Consider the following 19,896-nt stretch of genomic DNA (forward strand, 5'->3'; position numbering starts at 1 on the left):
ATGTCATATGTAATAACTCCAATTTAGAAATCACAAATATTCCAGTACAAATTGTGTTTTCAAGAGTGTCAACTACAAACAGCCAGGTATGGAAGGACAAACATAATCTATATCTGGCTTTTCATATGCCAAGGGTTACCAAGGATCAACCCCAGAACATGGTGTACTCACCACACCTGTTTATTCTCACTGTGACTGGAATATAAGGCTCATCTTGTAATTCTCTGAAAGCAGTGCTCAAATTAGCTCTGAAGTCAGCCACATCTGAATCACCATTTCCCTCTATTTGTAGCCAAATAACAAAAGAGCAAGAGGCTACTATATCTGCTTTAAAATTAAAATTTCATTTAAAATCTGAATTAAAACCAATCCCAAGATTTCAGCAGTATTAGGTTGGTCAAAAAATTGTTTGAACTCAACTCAATCTTCGGAAACTTATCATTTTACATTTGGGCTTTCCCTGGTGGCTCAGACTGTAAAGAATCTGTCTGCAACGCAGGAGACTCAGGTTCGATCTCTGGTTTAGGAAAATCCCCTGGAGAAGGGAATGGCTACCCACTCCAGTATTCTTGCCTGGAGAATCCCATAGACAGAGGAGCCACATTTGGAAACTTATCATTTTACATTTCTAGTGTGTGGTTTCTGCCAACTAATTTAAAAGAAAAGAACTGCAAAGAAGGAAAGTGAGCATTCAGGATATTAAAGGTAATAAAGAAGTACTGATTTTTGTAATAGACATATATTAATGGTCTTAAATGAACCACAATCTACATACAATCCCCAGATTAAGACCAATTTGCCCTAAAAACGGTGTCCTTTATTCAAATAGAGCTCCAGTGTAAATCTGGAAGGCTTCTAATGTATTATCAAAATACGTAGAAAGGGCAATGATTGTTACATGAACTACAACAAGAGCGTGCACTAAATTTCGTATCAGTAGAAAGAGTAGACTATGTTTATCACACAGTGTCTTACACATAGTATATGGTAAATGACCACAGGCTTCCCCAGTGGCTCAGACGTGAAGAATCCACCTGCTATGGAGGAGGGGTGGGTTCAATCCCTGGGTTGGGAAGAGTCCCTGGAGGAGAACATGGTAACCTACTCCAGTATTCTTGCCTGGGAAATGCCACGGGCAGAGAAGCCTAGCGGGCTACAATCCATGCGGTCACAAAGAGTCAGACATGGCTGAAGCAACTGAGCATGCATGCATACATGGTAAATGATCACTGAAATAATCAGATCGGAAAAACGATAAGATAATAAAAGGATAAGGCAGCACATTTTCAAACAGTGGAGATTTAAATTCCTTAAATTGACAACTCAAAAGTAAGTACATCTAAAGCCAAAAAACAAAGCCAAAAATCTTTGTAAATACTGTAAACTTAAACTCATGTATACTTGGACAGCAAAAGCACAGAAAATCTTAAGATCTTGGAAGTGTGCTACTTGTTCTCTTGTTTTAAGGTTTTAGTTATTTTCTCTCCAATCCCACTGAAAATGATTGAAAAATAGCAGAGAGCTGAAATCTGGGCGGATTACCTCCATCTTCATTTATCCAATAAAGAAAAAGATTCATAGTTCCAACTTCAGTTATTTGATTATCTTCTCCATAGAGCCACAGAACCTGCTGACATGCATTTTCCACGGCTTCACATTGGGCAAAAAGAGATGAGCCATAATTCCTTTTAAGAAAGAGGAAACACATGATTATGACTATACTTCAGCCCCTACCTCCCAGCAAGTCTTTAATTCAAGCATGGATGTAGTCAATGTACTAGGTTCTTAATTATATATCCTCTCCAGTTAACTGCATAATATTAGAGGAAACACATTAGAGAATCTACATGGTCTAACTGCATTCATTTGGGAGAAAAATTGTGCAATTCTAACTTGAAAAAAGAGAACACAGGTGAAGAGCCAAGTCAACAACACTTAAAAGTTACTATTTTTTTCACATGCCAATCAATTTTACGTGAATTACTTCATTTTGGAGGCGTGCTACTTTTTCCCTTTGTTCTAAGGTTCTAGTTCTTTTTACTGGAGAAGACCGTGATGCTGGGAAAGATTGAAGGCAAAAGGAGAAGAGGGCAGCAAAGGATGAGCTGGTTAGATGACATCAATGACTCAGTGGACATGAATCTGAGCAAATTCTCGGAGATAGTGAAGGACACAGAAGTCCAGTGTGTTGCAGTCTATGGGGGTCGCAAAGAGTCAGACATGACTTAGTGACTGAATAAGAATATTTCATTTAAACCCCACAAAACACTATTGAGTTAGCCACGATCATTAGTCCCATGGTTCAGATGAGAAACTGAGGCTTAGAGAAGTAACTTATATCAAGTTATATCTATTAATTAGCAGAGCACCAACTCCATGCTCTAACTGGTACCTTTCAATATAATCAAGAAATACCTATTGCTCAATGTCTAAATTCCCTAAAAGTGAGATAAGAGGCCAAAAATCCTTATTTTAACCAAAAAATATTCCAAAAGCCTGTTTTTCGCAATCAATACTATTCACTTTGGATTATTCAAAGGAACATGGCATATCTTCCTGGAATGACAATGTAGTTTCTAACAGTAATTTATTTACTCATTCATTCATTCGTTACCTGACTCCTAGAAGTTTAAGTAAACTCGGTAGGGGAGCACTTTCCTCTGTGAGTCCGAGTGTAAGGTACAATTGACATTTAACACACACAGACACACACACACACACACAGCTTGTGGAGAATAAATTTAAACTCAAGAGACAAGAAATTTAGATATATTGGAATTGACTCTTTTTAAAGAAGATATATTTTGACAAATGGTCTATCATTTGGAAGGAGAAATGACTTCTAAATTAAACAGAAATATTAATGCTTTTTATACCTTAAAATTTTATTTGGCATTCTTGTCTGGAGAATCCCAGGGACGGGGGAGCCTGGTGGGCTGCCGTCTACGGGGTCGCACAGAGTCAGACACAACTGAAGCGACTTAGCAGCAGCAGCAGCAGCAGTTTCATTCATAATGATGCCTAGCTCTCACTATCCTCATTAATGAGTTCTCCAATTATATGTTGCCTTAGGAGAAAAGGATTGGGGCTTCCCTGGTGGCTCAGAGGGTAAAGCGTCTGCCTGCAATGCAGGAGACCTGGGTTTGATCCCTGGGTCAGGAAGATCCCCTGGAGAAGGAAATGGCAATCCACTCCAGTACTCTTGCCTGGAAAACCCCATGGACAGAGAAGCCTGGTAGGCTATAGTCCATGGGATCACAAAGACTCAGACACAACTGAGCGGCTTCACTTTCACTTTAGGAGAAAAGGAAGTAATATTTTAAATTTATCCTTTATTAAATGGGAAAAGTATTCAGTAGAATACAAAATATGAATCAATGCTTTAAATAAAACATGAGAGTCCTCAAATATATGTGATGCTTGTTTGCCTTTCTATGCTCCTGGCTGTATAATTCACTTTCCTTGGCTTTTAGAAGATATCAGCAAACAAGTTTGAAAGCACTCCTCTATGACAGTCAGGACTAGGAAAAAACCCTAGACCCATCCTTGGACTATGAAGCCCCAAGAAGTACACAGAAACAATCAAACATACTACCAAAAAATTAATGTTATTATTACTTTCCACAAAATACCCACCTAGGCCTTTTAAATGATTTCTTTTATATCTGGGCAAGATTAAATTTTTAGTATTTCCTAAGTCAAAGTGTAACTTAAACACAGAAGCCATATATCCCAGTGGCTACATGCCATTCTCATCTGCACAGCTTCTCTTCTCTTCCCACTATGCTCTCTTGGGCCCTTCCTATGCAGCCAAGTCATTCTGCTTGGGTTGACAATCATAGCATCCTGCCCCTACCACAAATGAAGAAAAGGGTGGGCAAGTAACTAAGTTGCTCATAAGTTCTTCTTTGAGTTTACTCACTCATTCATTTCAATGTACAAAACCCTTTGAAAGATGTATTTTCTCCCTTTGAGAATGGTGGCAGCTCGTCTGCTATGATGCTGGGTCTCTTGTATCCATGATCACCAGCCTTCAAAGCAGAAGACATCTGAATTAGGAGAGCCTTAGGCTAACGCATAGCCAGAAGCTTTGACAAGAGATGGGGGAAGGATGGAAAGAGAGAGAAAAGGAGAGAAGAGAGAGACTGGGGTGGATGTAGCATGAGCAGCACATACGCAAGGGCAAAGCAATCTAGTGACAATGATTAGAGCTCTTATTGATCCACAGCTACCATGAGCCAACATGAGCCACAGCTAACATGAGCCAGTCAATCCCTTCTCTACTCAAGATGGATTGAGCTAGTTTTCTGACCTGTAACTCAAAGACTAGTGACTAATAACTGAAGTATTCTAGAAAGCTATGGTATTGAAACAGACATCATACAATCTGGGGAATGATGAGATTTATTTACACCAAGGTATTCAGATTCCTTTAAAAGACCCTCAACATGTATACTTCAAAACACAGGCAATGAAATGTAAATTACTAGTCAGTCTGGAGATGACATAATTCTAATATTCAGGAGGCTTTCATTTTTAATGACCATAAAACATCAGACCACCCATATTCAGAACTAATAGCAAATACACAGTTCAGTTCAGTTCAGCTCAATTGCTCAGTCGTGTCCGACTCTTTGCGACCCCATGAATTGCAGCACGCCAGGCCTCCCTGTCCATCACCAACTCCCGGAGTTCACTCAGACTCACGTCCATGGAGTCGGTGATGCAATCCAGCCATCTCATCCTCTGTCTGGCCTGGTAACTGGGTTCAATTATGAATACTTTTTAAGGAGTATAGACCAGCCTGCAGGGAGAGTTTGGTAGACAGAGCATGGGTTTGGAGCCAATAGGCCCAGATGCAGCTCTTTAATGCCTACTGATTATTTAGTTGCTAAGTTATATGCGACTCTTCTGTGACCCCATGGACTGTAGTCCGCCTGCCTCCTCTGTCCATGGGACTTCCCAGGCAAGAATACTGGAGTGGGAATCTCCTCCAGGGGATCTTCCTGACCCAGGGATTGAACCTGCACCTCCCTCACTGACAAGTGGATTCTTTACCACTGAGCCCAGGGAAGTCCATTTATAGGTGTGTTTTTCCCCAAATACAAATGTGTATCAAAATTCTCTCTCAGGTGTAAACTGTATCATTAATGTCCACTGGGTTATTGATACTTTGGTAATATACTTGGGCTTCCTTCCACATGCTGCCAATATTAAGAAGGAAAACACATGTCCTTGGAAGAAAGAGGAAAATGAAAAACTGGGAAAACTGTCTATATATAATTTTAATGTAGAATCTGGGAGACTAGGAATATTAAATACATCCCTCCAAATGAGTAAATCCTATTGTGTGCAATCTAACTGATTGCTCCTAGGAGAGAGCCCAGGAGATAAAACCAGAAAGAAAGAGAGCCTCATAATATAAACTATTGTCTGTTGAGAGAGTACCACCTACCAGGCAGGGTCCTAGGTTCTGAACCCCATTATTTCAACAAATTGTCTTAACACAACCATAGATGTTATTATACTTTTGAGGATTTGTAGGGAGAAAGGACTTAATTGCATAAGATCATGCAGATATGTGCACGATTCGTGGGTATCTCTAAGTCCACGCTGGAAACCGCTACGTTCTAACTCCATACTTGTTGAGAGCTCCCTAAACGCCAGCCAGGATCCTAGGCACTTCACATTATCCTCCTTTCATCCTCACAGGTAAAGTGGGCATTATTACCCTCATTTTATCAATGAGGAAACTAAGGCTTACAATTTAAATTAATCTAAGTTTAAAAGTTCTAAGATTAAAAAATTTAATCTTAGAATTTTAAAAATACATATATTCTCTCTGTTCCTCAGATTCACTTAGACAGAAAGCAAAAAATTCTTGAGCTTGTGAAAGTCAATAGATATTTAATAACTACCAATTGACTACAGAGGTACTAAAAAAAAGATTAGAAGGTAACTACTGAATGGAGGAGGGCATGGCAACCTGCTCCAGCATTCTTGCCTGGAGAATCCCCATGGACAGAGGTGCCTGGAGGGCTGCAGTCCATGGGGTCGCAAAGAGCCGGACACGACTGAGCAACTAAGCCCAGCACAGCATTGAATAAGTCAGGTCTAGAAAGGAACAATAATACATAAATCTAAGGTTGCCGCCAAATGTCTTTGTTAACTAAACTGAATGACGGTAGATGCAAAATCATTTGTTTCCCTGTGCTCCTCCAGCTGGGAGTACAGGAGCAGAGAGGTTTCAAGCTCTTGGAAACAACAGGCGGGTTTGTGACGAATCCACTCTCTGCTTCATGCGTGCCCTCTTGCCAATTTTGCTTTTATGTATGGGGCCCAAAACTCTCTTCTCTAAGAAATTTCAAGTCAATGTCCACTGATTCTGGTCCACGTGAGCCTAATGAGTCAAACTAGTAATTTATTTTATAGTTGGCTTTATTTCTTAAAGAAGTTTCAGATTACCGAAAACCTGAGCGAAAAACAGAGCTTCTATAACTCTTATTCCTCAATTTCCATTTCCCTTCTTATTAACATCTCACATTAGTGGGGTACACTTGTTATAACTGATGAGACAATATTGAAATACTAGTTGTTCATAGTAACACCGGACTTCAGTCTTTGTATTGTACAGAAAGTAGTGATTTTTAATTGCTCTTTAACGATCATATATTCTATGAGACTGCCTCAATATCCTCTTTGTAACGAATAACCATCTGCCCAGACACCAAACTGAAGGATTCCCTGCAATTTGTGTCCCCATGTTATCTTTTCCCTAGGCAGGTAGGGGGAGCTAGAGAGTATGATTTAAAGTAGAAAAAATTTTACATTCTCTCTTCATCAAGACTGTTGCTTTACTGCAACGTGCACTGAGAGAAGTTTTAATAGAGTAATACAGATATGCTCTGTGAATAAGTCTGAAAAAGTAAAAAAGCCATTGAGAACAAACAAAAAAGTTTTTGATCTGGCTAGCCTAGGACTTAGGAAGGAGATCTAACACGGAATAAAGTGACTTAGTTTATTTAATGAACTCCATCAGAATTTTTTTTTTTTTTTTCTGGGCTTCCCTCATAGCTCAGTCATTAAAGAATCTGCCTGAAATGCAGGATCCCTGGGTTTGATCCCTGGGTTGGGAAGATCCCCTGGAGAAGGAAATGGCAACCTATTCTAGTATTCTTGCCTGGAAAATTCCATGGACAGAACAGCCTGGCATGCTACAGTCCATGGGGTTGCAAGAGTCGGATACAACCTAGTGACTAAGCCACCACCATCAGGATTTTTCTGACCCGATGAGGGAATGCAGTTAGTGAGTGAATGCCACGAGGGATGACAGGACATAGCATTTTACCATCATGCCTTTTTGGGGACAGAAAAGTGAGAAATAGAAAAAGTCTATGGAGGGTTCAAAGCCAGCTGTCAAGGTCTCTCTGGCATGTCAGCACCACATCCTTCCTCTCTCCCAGGGCCCAGAAGACTGCACTGAGTCACCTTGAGGGCCAGCTGGTGCTCTTCCAAAGGAAGAGCCACGCTGGGTAACCCGGCTATTCTTGTTCACCCGTCGGGGCATTCCCGATTCACGGCCAAGTCCACCCCTGAAATTGTCTAACACTTTCAAATGCTCTTTTATTTCCAGCCAGCTACATATGGCCTATGAGACTGGCCTGACCGAGCCAAAGCAGGGCTGTCCCACAGCCAGTTGGCAGCAGATATGGTTGCAATCTGCGGGAATGAAGACAGCACTTCAGTGAAGCAGGCACCTTCCCCAGACAGGGCTCCTTGGAGCCGACTGAGAGCTTGGGCCCCGACACCAGATGCTCTCGAATGCCAACTGTCAGCCCGAGGCCAGGGACCAGCATCCCGAGCAGCTCATCCAAAGCGCTGATTTCATTCCTGGTCTAGTTACTTTAGTTCTTGCTTATGTTTAACAGTCAATGTTTCTCCCTTCAAAGGGCCACAGAGGTTATCCTTCAAACAGCTAGCACATTCAAACCACTGAAGGCTAAACACAAAATAAAAATGACCATTCCAGTGTGAATACTAATATATATATATATATATGTATGTATTGAATGAAATGGCCATAACTAAATGGTCACAAGGGACTCTATCCTTTAGACAGTAACACAGATCAACTTACCCTCCCATCTTGCAGTCTCCGGTCCCACCTTTCCAGGCTCTTACATACTTCGGGTTGGCCCACAGGGACACAGGATTAAAGCTTCCAGTGGAAAAATAAGGTCCCACTGGGCTCAAGATTACAAAGAGCAGGGCTTTAGTCGGCTTCTTGACCCCCAGAGAAGGCTGGAATATAGTAAAAGTATACACAACTGTTAATCTAAAATGCAGATGCCAGTCTCAAAGTCTAGAACAGATCTGTAACATCTCCCAGAAGCCACAAATGACAGCTGTTACTTCTGAAGTTGAGTTACACAAAGCCTGATGGTCGTCTAAGAAGAAAACACCAAGACTGGGTTCCATTTTGCTTTGCTTTCAGAGTTATGATTTTAAAGGAAAGGCAAATTTGTCTATTGTTTTATTAATAGGTTTTTGTGCGTGCTCAGTTGCTCAGTCCTGTCTGACTCTTTGCGACCTCATGGATGGTAGCCCACCAGGCTCCTCTGTACATGGGATTATCCCAGGCAAGAATACTGGAGAGGGTTGCCATTTCCTCCTCCAGGGGACCTTCCTGACCCAGGGATCGAACCCATGTCTCCTGGGGCACCTGCATTGGCAGCGGATTCTTTACCACTGAGCCACCTGGGAAGACCACTACACTGTCAACTAACCATATATTTTTGACAACTAGCCATGTAACACTTTTCAGGATTGCACTGATTGGGAACTGAAAAAGGAAAGAACCTAGACACGATTTCAGTCTTTGGGGGTGAAACCTAATATTTGCTTCTCTAACTTGCCCTTCTACTTCATTCAAACACTCTGGTGCCAGCAGACTCGGGCTGGAGAAAGTGCCATTATCGCATCCGACTGTGACAGATAACAGACACCAAAAGTGTAGCTTCACTAGAAGCAAAGACATCAGACAAGACAAATCCCCGCCACCGGGGCCCCTGCCCACCAAAAGACAGAGGACGAAGGACTCAGGAATTCACATTAGGAATGACAAAGAGAGAAAACGGCCTTCCCCACAAACACTGAGAAAATCACAAGCCAACAATGCAATCATAAATTTCTTCAGCACAAAAGTAATTACTCTCAGTTGTTTTTTAAAGAGGAAAATTGAGAGACTAAAAAGTTTTGAGGGCTACATATTCTAAAGGCATTAAAGGTTGCTGGGCTATCCTGTACAGTTTAAGGCCACGCAGGTAAGAAAACAAATTAAGACTATTATATTAAATCTTGGGCAATAAAATACATACACTGAGTCCTCAAAAAAGAAGCCTAGTCTGCCTGGATTGGGTAGCAATCTGGTGTGAAAATAATGACAGGAGACTCAAATTCAGCTAATTCGTGATTTTTGTAATATGTAATGAAACTGGCTAAAAGAGTACCTGGGGATATATTTTTTTTTCTGAATTTCAATTAAATCTCCTCTTCTGCTACCTGATAGCTCAAGGGGCCTCACCCACTACTTATGCCCAGATGAAGAATCAGGTAGGGAAATGATGTGTGAGCACGATACATTGTGTTCATATATGTGCGCTCTGATGCCACCAGAGAGGCTTAAGAAACGGGAAGCTGAGTCCATTCACACAGCATGTGAACCTGAGAGTCACACAGGGCTTGGCTGGCCCCAAAGGAAACGGACAAAGAGTGACAGATACCAAGTTAAAGAAATGAGTCAGTTCACAGACTTAAATAATGAACTTACGGTTGCCATGGGGAAAGGATGGGGTGGAAGGATAGTTCGCATGTTTAGGATTGACAAAAACATGCAATTGTATTCAATAAGGATCTAAAGTATAGTGCAGGGAACTCTGCTCAATGTTATGTGGCAGCCTGGATGGGAGCAGAGTCTGGGGGACAATGGATACGTGTATATGTATGGCTGAGTCCCTTTGCTGTCCACCTGAAACTGTCACAACATTGTTAATAGGCTACACTCCAATGCAAAATAAAAAGTTCAAATTTAAAAGAAAAAATGATAAAGAAATGAATCAGCGTTAGGGAAATTAAGTAGTCTTGTTTAGGCTTCAGAGACAAAGCAGAGCAGGCCTCCGACCTTGCTTCTGACCTACATGGATACAGCCCGGACTACTGCTGTGGGCGTCAGCCACACCTGCTGTGAGTGTCAGAAGAGAAACACGATAGATAGACAGATAGATAGATAGATAGATGATAGGGAGCAGATCTTGGAATCTGTCAAGTCCCTTGAGGAGGTCTGGCCTACCACGCCTAGGACTTAGTAACATTCCAAGATTTGCGTAACAAAGCAAGTGTTAGTTGCTCAGTCCTTTCAGCCTCTGTAGCCCACCAGGTTCCTTTGTCCATGGGATTCTCCAGGCAAACCTACTAGAGTGGGTTTCCATTTCCTTCTCCAAAAAAGGAAACAGCATTGTAAAAACTTAACATAATACCATTGCTGCAGTTTTGCTGGCAGATTGATGAAGATGTATCAATAACCTCAGATATGCAGATGACACCACTCTTATGGCAGAAAGGGAAGAACTAAAGAGTCTCTTGATGAAAGAGAAGAGTGAAAAAGCTGGCTTACAATTCAACATTTAGAAAACTAAGATCATGGCATCCGGTCCCATCACTTCATGGCAAATAGATGGAGAAACAATGGAAACAGTGACAGACTTTATTTTCTTGGGCTCCCAAATCACTGCAGATGGTGACTGCAGCCATGAAATTAAAAGACGCTTACTCCTTGGAAAGAAAGTTATGACCAACCTAGATAGCATATTAAAAAGTAGAGACATTACTTTGCCGACAAAGGTCCGTCTAGTCAAAGCTATGGCTTTTCCCAGTAGTCATGTATGAATGTGAGAGCTGGACGATAAAGAAAGCTGAGCACTGAAGAATTGATGCTTTTGAACTGTGGTGTTGGAGAAAATTCTTGAGAGTTGCAAGGAGATCCAATCAGTCAATCCTAAAGGAAGTCAATCCTGAATATTCACTGGAAGAACCGATGCTGAAGCTGAAGCTCCAATACTTTGGCCACCTGATGTGAAGAACTGACTCACTGGAAAAGACCCTGATGCTGGGAAAGACTGGAGGCAGGAGGAAGGGATGACAGAGGATGAGATGGCTGGATGGCATCACTGACTCGATAGACATGAGTTTGAGCAAGCTCTGGGAATTGGAGATGGACAGAGAAGCCTGGGGTGCTGCAGTCCATGGTGTCTCAAAGAGTCGGACACGACTGAGCGACTGAACGGAACTGAACTGATGAGGATCTTTCAGTTTGCATTCTGGGATTATAAGTGGGAGAAATGAAACCTTTGAAGTCTCACCCACAAAACGGATGCGCTTCCTGGGACCTTTTCCTAATTGGAACTCCAGACTGCTGTCACATGCGACTTCCCAGTGCTGTTTAAGTACGGATGTTGGCAAATCCAATTTGGTGATGTATGTACTATTGCTCTCCTCTGCTGTTGCTATTTCTTTTTTCTTTTATGTTAGAATATTCAAAATAGACTAGATAGTTCTCTAAGAAATATTTGTATTGCTTATATGTATATAATGAATGGCTTATTTTGTTAACAAATCCTCTGGACACGAGGCAAATGTGAAAACTTTCAGCAAAACAGCCAGCAAGCAACAACAGGTTTTGGTTTTTTTGCTCATTTGGGTTTGTTCTTTAGTGGGGGTTGAAAAGGTTACCCTCACAAAGAATGAGGAGACTTAAACTCCATTTGCTTTTATTGGTTTCATTATCTGGAAAAAGAAATTCCCAGAATAACACACATATCTGCCTTTCTTCCCAACTTTGATAAAAATTGACCATCTCTGCACTTTTAATTACCTATCAGTTAAGTAAGCTTTACATTAAAAAAAAAAAAAATTATTGACCATTGTAATAATGAATTAAGCTTCTCAACATAATTTAGAAATACAATATGCAGGACACAGTATCAATAATTTACCTAGCTTCTAATGGTCTAAATAAAATACCTTATTTATGGATAAACTGATAAGCATTTTATTACTGATATCACATGAATGCCTGGACTTTTTTCACTCTTGTATTTTTTGCAACCTACACTCTACTAAAAAAAAGTAACAATAACTCATCATCATGGATAAGTTTCATGTTATTCATTTCCTTCCCTTGATTTTAATTGACAGGCAAACTTGCATTTAATCCACTAGGTGGCAGTAGAGAGAAAACAGATGAAAAACAGACTAACACACTAAATCTATTTCTAGAGAAGAATATCTTGATAAAAATCTTTAAACAATATCTTTATCCTTGGGTCAGGAAGATCCCCTCGAGGAGGAAATGGCAACCCCATTCCAGTATTCTTGCCTGGGAAATCCCATGGACAGAGAAGCCTAGTGGGCTATACAGTCCATAAAGTTGCAAAGAGTTGGACATGACTAAGGGATTAAACCAGCTTCCCTGGTGGCTCAGAGGGTAAAGTGTCTGCCTGCAAAGCAGGAGACCCAGGTTCGATCCCTGGGTCGGGAAGATCCCCTGGAGAAGGAAATGGCACCCCACTCCAGTACTCTTGCCTGGAAAATCCCATGGACGGAGAAGCCTGGTGGGCTACAGCCCATCGGGTCGCAAAGAGTCGGACACGACTGAACAACTTCACTTCCCTTCACTTAAGGGATTAAACCACCACCACCATTCTTTGCAAGCAGGCAGATTATAGACTAGAATGTCTCGATGCTGAGAGAAAATGTGCTTATGGGTACTAACTTTTATTTCTGAAATTTAAGCAAGGTCAATTCATATTTTGCAAGCACTGTAAGTACTGGTGTCATCTTCATCCTTAAATAATTATTTATGTCAAATACCTTTCCATGAAAAGAACTATGACTGTACTGAAAATGATCACACTGTTTCATAAGTGAGAGTAAATCAAATGTAACTTTTTGGATCAGGAAGGGAACTCGGTGATTGGATCTGTTTCTCCCCTCCACATTTGTTCCTCAGTTCTCCCTTCTTTCCTGGAAAGCAATTTAAATTCTGTACTATTCCTACAGTAAAGAATAGTTTATGATAGCATAATATTAATCAAATGGCAATGAACAACATTCTATGATCACAAGATCAGGATTCTGGTTCAAATAAAATAAAAGCCATATACATAAAGAAAAATATGGATAGTAACAGCTGAGAAGTTATGTAGACCAGTTTCACTGTCTTATTTTGATTGATTTTTAAAAATTCTCCTCTACTAATTTCTTGGATTATTTCAATACATAAAGAACTGAAAGGGGCTTTTAAGAAATCCCTTGGAAAATGAGAAATACAAAATTTTAGATGCAAAGTTTATAATGTCTCAAGGGACCACATTGACTTTGAAGTTGGAATTCTGATATGTTAAAATATATACGCTTTTAAGTTATACCCCACAAATAACAAATAAATATATATATGAGCATTAAATGTGGGTACGTTTTGCACAAAATAACAGGACAATTGAGTGTGATGGAAAATAAAGACACATTTCACAGTGGAAATGACCATTTCTGCGTCACTTAGAAAATTACTTTATAGAAAGGCAGGACTTCTAGGGTGATCCATCTGCAGCGGGCATTCAGCAAACTGAGAAATGTACTACTTAATAGCCCATGTTTTGGCCTGGAAGGCAGAGAAGTACTGCTGCCATGTAGAGGCTTGAGAATGATTCTGTTGGGCAAGGCAATTAAGGGACAGAAGAAAATATAGAATTAGAAATAATTGGGGGACATTTTTGGGGGGGGACATTTTTCAAAAAGAAATTTTTAGGGTGCTCCAAATTATTTTTTTGATCCAAAGAGTAGACTAATTAAAAAAAAATTCTGCCAGTTCTTAAAAAAGATTAGTTAGAGGGGAAAATGACAAAGAATACTGGGATCCCTAGTAGGCAGGTGGTGAAGAATCTTTTGCAATGCAGGGAACACAGGTTCGGTCCTTGGTTGGGGAACTAAGATCCCACACGCTGTGGGGCAACTAAACCCTTGCACCCCAACTAGAGTCCATCTGGCGCCATGAAAAGTCCCCATCGGCCTCGACTAAGATCCAGTGCAGCCAAGTTGGTTAATTAATTTCTTTTGTTAAGTTTCTATCTTAAAAAAAAAAAACAATGAACTAAGGGGATGCTGTAAGAAACACAGGACTGACCAGTGACCCATTTAGGGTTTCAGTGTGAGTCAAACAGGGGAGGAACACCAAATTCATGGAATGTGTTTATAGGAAAAACTAGTTGGCCTGATTTAAGATTTAAAAAATAATTAGCAACCCTCAATAATAACACGGTACTTTCAGGTTTCCAAGACATTCCATAGCCATTATCTCAGAAAACCCAACAATCCAGGAATATTTCTAAGTTAAACTTAGGCTCAAATGATTCACCCAGAGTTTTCATTTTTTAGCTCTGGACATCGCTCTACTCTTAGTCCAGAGCTCTTTTTTTGATATCAGAATTTGAGGGGGGGGGGTAATAAATAAATAAATCGGTGAAATTCTCGAGATTTCCTAATGTGAAGAGAATTCAAACCAGACCTTCCTTCCACCCTCAGCCTTCACCACACTCTCATATTCTATGCATCCTCTGCTCAAACCATATGGAATCTTTTTGGATTCCTCCTTGCTTTCCTACTCAAAATATATAGGTAGAAGGCCTAACCCCCAATGTGAATGCATTTGGAGATAAAGCTTTAAAGGAGGTAAAGTTAAATGAGGTCAAAAGGCCGGTATCCCAGTCCTGTTGGGACTGTGGGACTCTGTGGGACTGGGATGTTCTTGACCCACAGATCATACCCGAGTCTCTTGTGTCTCCTGCACTGGCAGGTGGATTCTTTACCACTGAGCCACCTGGGTAGTCCTGTTATCCTTTTAAGAAGAGACACCAGAGCACAACTATAGAGTGACAAAGTGGAAGTGCACAAGCGAGGAAGTGCGGCGTTACCAGAGACGAACCCTGTTCGCGCTTTGACTATGGACTTCCAGCCTCCAAAACTGAGAAAATGAATTCTGGTGTTTAAGGCACCTAATCTGCGGGCCTTCCGTGGTGGCCCAGTGATAGAGACTCTGCATTTCCACCGCAGGGGGCAAGTATTTGATACCTGGTTGGGAAACTAAGATCCCAAGTGCATCATTTTTGAAACTCTGTTGTGGCACCAGGCTTCCCTGGTGGCTCAAGTAGTAAAGAATCTGCCCACAATGCAGGAGATGTGGGTTCAATCCCTGAGTCACGAAGATCCCCTGGAGGAGGAAATGGCAACTTACTCCACCAGTATTCTTGCCTGGAGAATTCCAGGGACAGAGGAGCCTGGCGGACTACAGTCCAGGGGATTGCAAAGAGTCGGACGACTAACGCTTTCACTTTCTGTGGCAACACAAACCAATGGAAACATCTCTCTAAGTAACACAAACCCCTCAATCTCTATTTAAATGTCATCTAACTGTCACTTCAGGAAATGAGCTCCAGTTACAAGCCTAGGTGCTTGTGTGACATGGTATTACAGCATCCAGCACTTCCTCAAATGTAGACAAAATACCCATCATGCTTTCTTACAACTGCTTATTTAATTCTCCACCACTCAGGCATCTGTGCACTCCATGAAGGGCAGGACCTTCTTTGCTCCCTACACAAAGCATCCTCTGTTGTTTATTATACCAGGTACTGACTAGACATCGGTTGAACTGTTAGTCATCTTAATAAGCCATTTATGGAAAAGGGCTATAAAACCAACCTAGATAACTACTTAGCAAATTTGAATTATTTTATTTAAAAAAAGCTGATGTTAATCCTTATCTGTTGAGTTGATGCCATAGAGAAAACACTCCTGTCTCCTGCTTGATTTCCTTTAGTGCTGGCCTTCAGACCAGTGGGTAGATAATATATAGACCCTGAAAGAATATCATGGGGAAAACAAAAGCCGAGAATTTTCTGAGACCTGCTATAAAACAGGTAGGGGACAGGGCTGAGTTTGTTTCTCAGTCCTGTTGAAAGAGAAAGACAACATACATTTAACATTAGACAGAAAGGCTGACCACTCAGCTCTTTTTTTTTTTTTTCCAATAAAAATGATGTTAAAATTTTAAAAAGAAAAACACAGTTAAAAGAAAACTAAAGCTCAGGTAAGAAAGACTAAAAGAACACTTTACAATCTAATATTATGTAAAGGCAGTGATAATATACTAATAGCTCACCGGGTTAGAACAAAGATTAAATTAGATATCTGTTGAAAGTTCCCAGGGTCTGATCTTTTTTATGCATCCAATAAATACCAATTTTTACTATTTTTAAGTAAATAATACATGATCATAGTAATAATGGTAAATAAATTCAACATGTACCAATTTACGGGACATTCAGATGACATTAAAATGACTGTAGATCTGAGCAATGAACTAGTCAACGCTCAGTGCTGGAACTGTGGAAAATGCGTTGATCCTTGGAAAAAAAGACAAGGATTCCTGTACTGATGATGTGGAAACTATAGGTTGGTAAATGTCAAACATAAATAGAAATTGCAGCATGAATTATTAAGCCAATGGCTAAGAATATGGGATGAGGAAGTACCCAGGGAGAGCCAAAATGAATCACTCTTAGGAAAGCCATGCTTCATTTCCCTTCTAAAGTAACTCAGGATCAAGGGTCAGCAAACTTCAGCCTGCCGCCAGTTTTGTTTTTAAGTTTCACTGGAACACATTTTTTCATTCACGTATGGCCTATTGCTGTTTTTGTGCTACAAAGGCAGAGGCGAATAGTTGCAAGGAACGCAAAGCCCAAAATATTTAACTACCTGGCTTCCCAAGTGGCGCTGGTGGTAAAGAACCCACCCACCAATGCAGGAGACATCAAGAGACGTGGGTTCAAGCCCTGGGCCAGGAAGATCTGGAGGAGAGCATGGTAACCCACTCCAGTATCCTTGCCCGGAGAATCCCATGAACAGAGGAACCTGGCAGGCCACGGTCCACAGGGTCACAAAGAATTGGACACAACTGAAAACACTCGGCGTGTACACACACACCTGGCCTTTAACAGAAAATGTCTGCCAGCCCTTTCTCTGGATGCCAGGAAAATGCCACAGGATGTTATCGCCTCAGAACCAGGGTCCCCTCACTGACCTAGCCTCACGCTCAGACCTGGACTGCAGGATTCCATCCAGATGGGTTCAGTGGACTGGGCCGAGCAAGGCACTGGGCTTGGAGCAGAGCAACAGGTCAGACCAACACAGGGAGCTGGCAACTGCAGCAGTCTCAGCCTGTGAGTTGGCTGATGACGGGGGAAGGATGCTACACTCGCGAAAGAGCCCTCTCAGTGACACGAATGTCAGGTGGAGAACCACAAGCCAAGGAGCAAGGCGGGGGGTACCTGGCTGTCCCTCCATCCTGTACACGTCACTGCCTGCTGACACTGTCACCTTCAGAAGTAGATGCATGATAGAAGTAGAATCTGGGAAATCTTGTGACTATTTGATCAGTTTCCTCTTCCTTCCAGATCACTGACATCAGCTTAGAAACACGCCATAACACCTCCAGTCTCAAAAAATCACTCTCCCTTTACCACCTGCCCCACTGCCAAGTACCCACCCAGCTCTGTTGCACTGCAGAGCAGAATTCCTCACAAGATTAATGCATACGCACAATCACAACCTCCCTCCTCTCATCCTCTACTGAGTCCATGACATTCAGGCTTTCAGGCCCACTACCCCACTGAAAGATGTTTAAGATCACCAAGGACTCCACGTTGTCAAAGCCAATAATCAGGTCTTGGGCTTCATGGCACTGGTCCTGTGGGTGGGATTTGCCACAGCTCATTGTGTCTCCATGTTCTTCATTTGGCACAGGACACCAAGCCCTCTTGTTTTCCTTTCTACCTTCCAGACTAGACCCCTTAGCTGATTCCTCTTCCTCTCCCTTTCTCTACATGCTGGCCTGCCTCAGATCTCATTCCTTGCCTTCTTTTCATCTCTCTCTACAGCTATTTCCTTGATAACCTCATCCAAGCCCCAGATTGTAAAGGCATTTTATACTAAAGATAAGAACGTAGCACTTAAACTCCCAAATCTCTCCTGAATTCCAGTCTGGTGTATCCACCCACCAACTTGATATCACTGGCTGAAATTCCCATGTCTCAGACTGAACTCTTGATTCTACCCATCGTCACTCCAACAAATAAAATCCTCTCCTTCACTTTCCCTCATCCCAACAAATGGTCACTAACCAGCAGTAATGGCCCCAAAGCGAAACTGGACGTCTTTTCTCTTACTCTCATAAAAATCTAAGCAAATTTTGTGAGCTGTAATGAATCTCCTTGAATGTCTGTCTTTATGTGCACTAGGGGATATGTCTGTAGCATAAATGCTGTAAAGAAAGTCTGCATTTTTTAAAGGTCCAAACTCAATTTTTCCTACGCTGCACACTAAATTAATTACAGTTCTTATGTCTGTTATATTGACAACATAATGGTTGATCAACAGGACACTGGTTATATAAATGACACCACTCTTTCACAGATTCTAAGATGTCTACTTTTTCCCATTTAATGGGTCCAAAATCTAGGCACAGCAGTTTATAATTGCTCGTGGCTAAGCAGCATCATGGAAAAGTTGTTCAGACTTAGAAACAGCTGTTCATACTGATGGCAGTTCCAATAGTCTATGGGCATTGGTGAGGCTACAAATGTCAAAAAACTGCACTCTGATTTAGCACCAAAAAATTACTACAAAGAAACAAGCAAAGCAGGAATGGGACATGTATTTGGTATTAGTGAAACAAATATGTGTATTAATATTAAACAAGTGCAATTCAACATTTTCTTGCAAAGCAACAACCAAGTCTTCTAATGGGACCTATGGTCAGAAGAACCCATAAGATAATGCTGTTAGCTCTTGTTATTAAGATACATGTAAAAATAAACATGCCTGTCACAAGTGGAGCGGTGCATCTGATGGCAGGAGAAACTACAGATTTTCTCCAAAAATAATATGCATTTCAAAAAATGAGAGACAGGTATGACTCATTCACGAATCACTAAAGACTATCTAGAGAAGTGCTGTGTCATGGTGTAATTGGCAATGTCTTTCCATATCAGTGCATAAAACAGTACTGCCTCATAATTTATGGCATCCTGTGTTCAACTAAGTATGGCATAATGTACAACCAAATAGCTTACAGTTAGGAAAATGAGAGCAAAAAGTGGACAAACTGACTTTTTAACGGTAAAAGACTCGTAAAGGCACTTCACAAAAGGATTTCTGACAGTCAGCATGTGAAACGGTACTCAACACGATTTGGCCTCAGAGAAGAGAAAATTAAAACCACACCAGATAAGGCTGCTGAATGGGCAAAATTACTAAGATAACACCAATGTGAGCATGAATATGAGGCAAATGGAACTCTCATACATTGCTGGTGGGAGTGAAATGGTACAAACACCTTAAAAAACTGGCAGTATTTAGTAAAGATATAGATATATTTTTATATATCATATATAATTTCTATATATATGTGTATGAATATCACCTCTGGCCCAGCAATTCATCTCTGAGGTTAACACTAGAGAGAAGTATATATGTATGTTCCACCATAAGATACATTCAAAGATGTGCACAACAGCTTTATTCAGAACAGTTGGAAATAACTCAAATGTCCATTTGTAGACATTTGGCCCCAGGGGAGTAAGGATGGGTGCGTGACTGTACTGGGGAGGGGAGGAGAGGTGACAGGAAAGGATATAAGAGTGTCAAGTGTCCTAGCCATATTCTAATCTTAACAGGGTGCTGGGTCCTCAGATTTTCATTTTTATCCTTTAAAACCTTGCGTGT

The 19,896-nt window shown here is 41.1% G+C and overlaps 1 protein-coding gene and 1 non-coding gene across 2 annotated transcripts in view; one reads left to right on the forward strand and one right to left on the reverse strand.

The window, feature by feature from the left end:
- Positions 1–19,896, reverse strand: part of BCAT1 (branched chain amino-acid transaminase 1, cytosolic) — a 118,181-nt gene that overhangs the window by 23,928 nt on the left and 74,357 nt on the right. The window contains exons 6-7 of the mRNA XM_010855982.1: positions 8,138–8,301; positions 1,543–1,685 (exon numbers count right to left, since the gene is read on the reverse strand). Coding sequence (XP_010854284.1) covers positions 1,543–1,685; positions 8,138–8,301 — 307 coding nt within the window. The remainder of the gene's footprint in view (positions 1–1,542; positions 1,686–8,137; positions 8,302–19,896) is intronic.
- TRNAC-GCA lies at positions 12,524–12,595 on the forward strand. Its single transcript has one exon. It is a non-coding gene; the product is annotated as a tRNA-Cys (tRNA).

Source organism: Bison bison, unplaced genomic scaffold (genome assembly GCF_000754665.1).
Source record: "Bison bison bison isolate TAMUID 2011002044 unplaced genomic scaffold, Bison_UMD1.0 scf7180017864370, whole genome shotgun sequence".
NCBI classification, from domain to species: Eukaryota; Metazoa; Chordata; class Mammalia; order Artiodactyla; family Bovidae; genus Bison; species Bison bison.